Source organism: Neodiprion lecontei, chromosome 1, assembly GCF_021901455.1.
Source record: "Neodiprion lecontei isolate iyNeoLeco1 chromosome 1, iyNeoLeco1.1, whole genome shotgun sequence".
NCBI classification, from domain to species: Eukaryota; Metazoa; Arthropoda; class Insecta; order Hymenoptera; family Diprionidae; genus Neodiprion; species Neodiprion lecontei.
This window is the reverse complement of record NC_060260.1, coordinates 24041503-24048354: the sequence shown is the minus strand read 5'-3', so window position 1 is coordinate 24048354 and position 6852 is coordinate 24041503. Positions and strand designations below refer to the sequence as shown.

Genomic DNA, 6852 nt, shown 5'->3' with positions numbered 1-6852 from the left:
ATACACGTTTTGATTGATAGCAGACGGAAAGATTGATTAAAATATGAGGTAATTAAATTTTCAAACGTTTGATAAGTATCGAGTGATGATTATTATTATTAACGGATCAATTCGATCACATCACATTTGAACGTTATATTCGTACACAGAGTTACAATATACCTATACTTACGTACATATATAATATACAAAACGATAATAACCACGCATGTGGTTGTATTTTCTTAAAAATTGTTTTTTTCTCAACACTTTATAATTATAGTAATATTTCTACAACTACAAATTAACAATAGTCGGAGTTATTTTTATTTTCGATTTGAATTGTTATTCAATACTATCTCATATCGTAGCTTCGTTCCTTACAGATTGTTATATCTGTATGGAATGAGTTGCGAGGCGACGTGAAAAGCCTATAACTGTATTTCATTGTAAAGTTTTAACCATGTTTTTTTCTTCATTTTAGCACATGTATAGGCGGTGTGTAGCACGTATTTGATGAATTTATTTATACATATATGTGGTTTGTTCGTGTACATTTTCTGCCAGTAATAGGAATTCTTCGATCCCTGTTCCCGTTTTATCAACGTGTACTTGATATAATGCGTAATCGGAACGGATAAAATTGTTTTAAAACATAAATCTAGCTTTGACAAGCTAAATGTCAGGTGATAAATACACCGTTGCCGATACGTCGGAAAGTAATGATGATTCTATAACGGTTTTACAATGAGAAATAATTTAATAATAAGTGGTTTGTAATAAAAATAAGACTCTTGTAAGAAATAGCTATGGCGTATATCATGTTGTAATCGTAATATTTCACGTGAAATAATCGATTTGTCAATTGTCGGTAAACTTAATGGAATTGACTGTCATGTCTATTTGACCACCGCGATAACTGCCACGTTTTTTTTTTGTTTTTTCATGACGGAACGATTTCCCCCTGGTGTGTTTCAGGTCCAGATTTGCTCTTTCTCCCCATGAGCCTCGGAAACCTTTCTGTTAAAATAAAACAAGATAATTTCGGTTATTACACGTCACATTTAACACTTCACTTGACGTAACGATTTTACATGGTGAACAGGATTTCATGATAATTTCAAGTTTTTCGGGTTTGTGTTACGAACAGTGAAAAATGTAAAAATTACCTTTAGAAAAACAGAAATGAATGATCTTGTACGTATTCGAATTTCGCAAGATATTGCCGAGTTTAAAGTCACTCGCAGAATTTAGATCAAACGGAATTCTTGAATTCTCATGTCTGGACACCATGTATTTATTATAAATTTTACTAAGATATCATGAAAGTACAAACAAGTCCTACAAGTCCGAAACTAATTGGAAAGACGAAAATTTAGTATCAGAGTTTCCAATTCCGTGCTTGACGCATATGAGCCTGATTTTGTGTCAGATTAACGTCATGCCAAATTCTTTGTTTACGTATAGAATTCTACAAAGTCACCACTGAATTCAGAACCAAACGATGTGCTTTTTTTTGAATATCAAGAATTTATAAAAATTCGACAAATGTAATGATTCTATTTAAAAAAAAAAAAAAAAAAAAACTCACTTGTGAATTACCGTACCAATTACAGGCTTTTTCATACATCCATGAGTCTTATGTTGAGCGATTACCTTATCTTTAAAAACTCCTATAATCAATCGTCAAAAGTGATTTTCTTATTTTGAGCGGGTGCATCTCCAAATGAATTTCTTTTCTCAAAACCACCCCCTCTGCCGCCCCTGAAGCCCCCACCTCTTCCACCGCCTCGGCCACCTTCGTCACCTCCCCAAGATTTTCTAAAATCACCTCCCCCTCGTCCACCACCGCCTCTGCCTCCATCTCCGAAACCTCCTCTGCCACCCCCTCCTCGGCCACCGCCTCTTCCTCCTCGGTCACCCCAGCTACCTCTACCCCCCCTGAAACCTCCGCGATCACCACCTCTCCCACCCCTGAAGCCTCCACGACCACCTCTATCGCCACCCCTTCCTCCGCGGAAACCTAAACCGCCTCTTCCGCCCCTGAAGTTACCGTTATTTGGGGTATGGGCACATTCCTCACCCTCTTCCTAAAACAAGAGAGAAACACAAGGTCAAGCAATCTGAAAGTTGATATCATTTGTCCGAGCACTGCCCTTTCTCGGCCACTGACACGAGACAGGCACCTGGAAAAATTCAGGATAATGCATGGAAACATGAGCGCAAACAATATCAGGTGGCAATAAGGCTTTCGAATTTGGTAGCCAAGTCCAAGATTCAGAACTAAACAATCGTCGGTTACGATAAACAATATGAGTATATACACTTTTCTGGTTACTTGAATTATCAGGACAAAGTCGTATAATTTTTTTTTTCAACAGATCAATCCTCAACTTTCATGAAAGAGTATGGGAGTGACCTTGTGTTTCTCATTTGTTTTCATACTCATTTGTTTCCGAGCATTTACCTTAGCTTCAAATGCATTACTCCCCAATCGTGGATCCACTTCGATCTCGTCATCCTTTACGCGTCTGAATGGTGTATTTTTCTGGTTCACAGAATGAAAGTAAAAGGTAAGTATATCATTGATGGTGGGCTCAAATGGAGCCATGAAAAATTAGTGCAATTTGTGACATTAATGATAGTGAAGTACTCTGTTAAAAGATATGAATACACAAAAACAAAGTAAACAACAAAGGAACTCCACGAATATTGGTGGTTGTAAATATTTTTCTGTACCTACATCTTTAACATTAGTTTTCAATTCGTCTACAAATACTGCTTCAATTAGGGAACATATAAGCGCTAGGGAAAAAGAGGATTACTGCTCAAATAAAAAATTTCATGCTTCAATTTTTGTTTTTAAAAGGTTGCGGGGACTAAATTTTCTATATTTAAATTTATGGATAAAATAAATGATATTGATGTCCAGAACTGTGTAAAACAGTTTCAGTGTACTATTGAGGGCAAATTTGATGATACAAGATAAAAATTGCTAGGTTTGCAACTAATAGTTACCTTGTCCCCATTTACATTGTTCCCAGCCTTTACAAAATTGCTATATTTGTCCTTTTGTTTTTTTGCAACTTGTTTTGCTTCTGTATCATCTTCATCGTCTTCATCGTTATCGTTATTTTGGTGTTTTCTTTTTTTGGACTCAGCTGGAGTAATTTTAGGTTTTGGCGTTTCCTCTTCATCGCTATCCTCAGAACTGGATGTTTCCTCAGCAACAGCTTTGGGGGCAACTTGCTTAGATGCAGGTTTCTCATCCTCTGTAGACTCATCAGAGTCATCACTGGACTCTTTCTTAGCTACTTGTTTGACAACAGCTTTAGCTGGTGTGGATTTTACAACAGCTTTCTGCACTGGTTTCTCAACTTCTGATGAATCATCAGAATCGTCACTGGATGATTCTTGTTTTGCTGCAGGTTTAGTTGGAAGTGCTGCAAACTTTTTTTTTGGTGGTTCCTCATCGCTGCTGCTATCATCACTTGAGGACTCTTTAGCCTGCCTAACGACAAGTTTGGTAGCTTTATTCGCAGGAGTGACTGGTTTAGGTGCAGGTTTCTCGTCTTCAGATGAATCCGAATCTTCGCTACTCGATTTTGCTTTCACAGCTGCCTTAGCTACCACCTTAGCAGCTGGGGACACAGTGGGCTCATCATCGTCGGAAGAGTCGTCTGAAGATTCTTCTTTTTTAGCTGCTGAACTTACAACCTTTATAGGAGTAGCCTTTACTACAGGTGTAACTTTGCTTGGAGTCTTTGCTGCCGGTTTTTCGTCTTCTGATGAATCATCCGAATCATCGCTAGAAGTCTCTGTTTTTGCGACTGGTTTTGCCACAGGTTTAGCGACGGGCTTGGCGCCAGCTTTAGCTGCAGGTTTGGAGCTTGATTTAACAGCTGGTTCGTCATCGCTACTATCATCACTATCGTCCGAGGATTCTTGTTTCGCTGCAGCTACTTTTGCAGGGATTACTTTAGGTCCAGCTTTGGCCATAGGTTTAGACACCACTTGTGTTTTGGAATTTTCTTCAGAATCTGAAGAATCGTCGCTGGAAGAAGCTTTTTTGGCATTTGGCTTAGCTGGGGTCAGTTTTGTTTTTGAAGAAATTGTTTGAGCCGGAGCTTCGTCCGACGAGCTGTCATCTGAACTTGATTCTTTTGCGGCAGGTGTTAATTTAGCTACAGGTTTAGGCGGGGATACTTTGACGGCTGGTTTTTCATCTTCGCTAGAAGACTCTTCTGATGAACTTTCTTGCTTTTTGATTTCTGGCTTTTTTGTTACTGGCGCTTTGCCGTTAACTATTGGCACTTTTTTAGGCACCTCATCTTCGCTCTCCGAACTTGAATCTGAACTGCTGTTTGTCTTTTGTGCTTTAACATTAACTTTTTTCGATGAATTCTTTTGAAAATGCTGTATTACTTGCAGTATTGTTGGAGAGCCTTTTGCAAGCTCAGGCTGAAATTAAAATCGTTCAAAATTTGTTTAGAATAAATTTTCAATTTGATCAAAGTACTGAGAAATCCTAGCCATTTAATTCCAATTCACACTGCATACGACACACATTCTTTTTAATGTGTGGGGGATTCCAGCACATTCGGATCGCAATTCTGCGCATGGGTCACTGATTTTGGCAGCATTTCAGATTTTGATTCTTGGCGAACCCAAAACAACTATTCTAGGGTTATACGGCCTGATGCTGAATGGTCCACGAAATATTGACTTTTCAAAATTTGAAAATAACCATTCATTCGATGCAAGGTGATCTTTGAACATGAATATATTGGCTCCCTGACGTTAAAAGATTATTTTCAAAACTAAAAAGAGTGGTTGCACTCCAGCAGGCGATAAAAGAAATTAAATAATTAAAAAAAACTAAGAAAAAAAAAGCACCCTTCTATAAACTTGAGGATCTCTTAAGTATTTAGTGGAATTTTCAAGTAGAAAATTATGCCCTTCTAGTTTAAAAATCAAAATCAAAACCTCTCGGAATATCTCGCAATTAAAAACTGTCCTTAAATATTTATCAATTTCACAGTTTTAAAGATAAATCCTTTGCACTCGCAAATCAGTTGCGAAAGTATTCTACCAGCATCAGGGAGACAAGATATACATGCTCAAAGATAGATCCGTTGTATCAACTAATTGTGTTTTTTTAAACATTAAACCGTTAACCTCTCGCAAACCATTCGAGGTCCCGTAATTCTGGAACAGTTGTTGTAGGTCAGCCAAAAACTCAAAATCTCCGATGACTCGAATGGATGAACTGAAACCCCCTATATACGAATATTTATATATATTTATAAAAGAAGTTTGATTTCTAAGTATGTACTCGTTTCATCTTAAGTACATGGAATGTGAAGACAAATACTTCATTTAAAAATCTACCACGTACATAATATGTGTATATATTTTTTGTATTCATCGCTATAATATACACAAATCATCAGCGCATAAAACATTTGTACATGGTTATGTTATGTCGCAAATGGAATAAGTATTCAATTTCTATTTGTCACGTAAAACATGGGTTTGCAATATTTTAGGTTACAATGTAACTGTAGAATTAATACAAATATTGAAATATTATTGCAATTATTTTTAAACAACTATATCAAGTGCACGAAGAGTGAAAATTGGCAATTATACAGTGTTAATTTTAGGAATCTCTAAGAAGTACAATATTGAAGGTATATTAGCTGTACTGAAATCAGTACCTATTTAGAGATAAATTAAGTAATAACGATGAATGACACCGTGATTGAAAAAAGATACAGGTGAAAACACTCCCAATGCTAATTGGCAATAAACTGCTTACGTGAGTAAACACGTTTCACATTCAGTCAAGCAGGTTCGAATTTATTTCTCATATGTGACATGGGAGGTTAGAAAATCTTGAGTCTCGTATTCAAGCTTCGTGAAAGAAGATCGAAAAGACATGTGTTACGGAGTACATTTTAATGAGAGAAATAACGAGACTCGTGTGGATGAAATATTGTGCTTGGTTTAATTGCTTTATAAGAAGCCGTTTCGATTTCGAAATTATCCACGTGGTGCGGCTATCGAGGCTGCCAATTATCGGCCGCGGTATATCGTATAGAATATAGTCACGCAAGGGTAAAATACATCAATTCTTTTCTGAAGCTTACCGCTTTTGTTTTTTTCTGAAAGACTTTCGCCAGGGATGTGTCCTTCTTCAATAAATAATCATAAACGAGCGCGGAGATCGTAGGATCGTCTATGGAGGCCATGATGGACGCGTGCGAAGAGACGGCGTACTTCGGAGCGCATTGAAATCGGCCGCTAGCCATAAGACAGATACGCTATACAAGATCACCATATCACCTACCATTTACCACGCTACGTTTCGGTGCTACCTCGAACGTCACACTTGCGGCGTGCTCGAGAACTTACTTTATCGACTGAAGTTGTCGCCATATAGAGTGTCTCAGCTGCAAGTGATCAAACTGATAGGGGTTACAGAGGAAGTCGAACTCATATAGCCGAACTGAGTAAATTAACCGAAAGAACATGTATCCGAAGTCATTCGCAAGATACGACAGGTTAAAAAATACCCGCTAAGCGCCGGCATGTAGACAACTGAGTACACAGTAGGCAGCCGTTAGTGGTCATGTTGATCGTTCGAAACGCACGTTTAATTTGCGTCTCGAAAATCAGTTATTGAAAAAAAACCGTTGATCATATGATTGTATAAATAATATTATTTATGTCATTCTAAATATTTCTAAATATGTCCTGTGAGAAAAAGACTTTTTCCCGCGTCTCTTTAGCTCTTTAATTGAAAAACCATGAATTGACGTTGTTACAAACGTTTTGCACGCGATAGTTGTTGGTTATGAAGTACTTTGT

The 6852-nt window shown here is 37.5% G+C and overlaps 1 protein-coding gene across 4 annotated transcripts; it reads right to left on the bottom strand.

Moving 5' to 3' along the window:
- Positions 1–72: 72 nt before the first annotated feature.
- LOC107225095 (nucleolar protein dao-5) lies at positions 73–6647 on the bottom strand. 4 transcript variants are annotated; one of them, XR_006902537.1, is made up of 5 exons: positions 6132–6647; positions 2998–4440; positions 2447–2527; positions 1571–2069; positions 857–999 (listed from the first exon to the last, which is right to left on the bottom strand). XR_006902537.1 is itself a non-coding variant. In XM_015665428.2 (5 exons), the coding sequence occupies exons 1-4, from the start codon at positions 6291–6293 to the stop codon at positions 1659–1661; spliced, it is 2097 nt and encodes a 698-aa protein (XP_015520914.2). In that variant the 5' UTR covers positions 6294–6639; the 3' UTR covers positions 857–999; positions 1636–1658. The 4 variants fall into 4 exon arrangements, 3 of the variants coding, with proteins under 3 accessions (XP_015520916.2, XP_015520914.2, XP_015520915.2); XM_015665428.2 differs by having other exon boundaries at positions 1636–2069; positions 6132–6639; XM_015665430.2 differs by lacking the exon at positions 1571–2069 and having other exon boundaries at positions 73–999; positions 6132–6616.
- Positions 6648–6852: the final 205 nt, after the last annotated feature.

Coding starts and splice junctions, on each gene's coding strand:
- LOC107225095 (XM_015665428.2), bottom strand. CDS start 6,293: ATGGCTAGCGGCCGATTTCAATGCGCTCCGAAGTACGCCGTCTCTTCG. Junction 4,441..6,131: donor TTCAGAAAAAAACAAAAGCG/GTAAGCTTCAGA, acceptor TTTTAATTTCAG/CCTGAGCTTGCAAAAGGCTC. Junction 2,528..2,997: donor ACAATGTAAATGGGGACAAG/GTAACTATTAGT, acceptor TCTGTGAACCAG/AAAAATACACCATTCAGACG.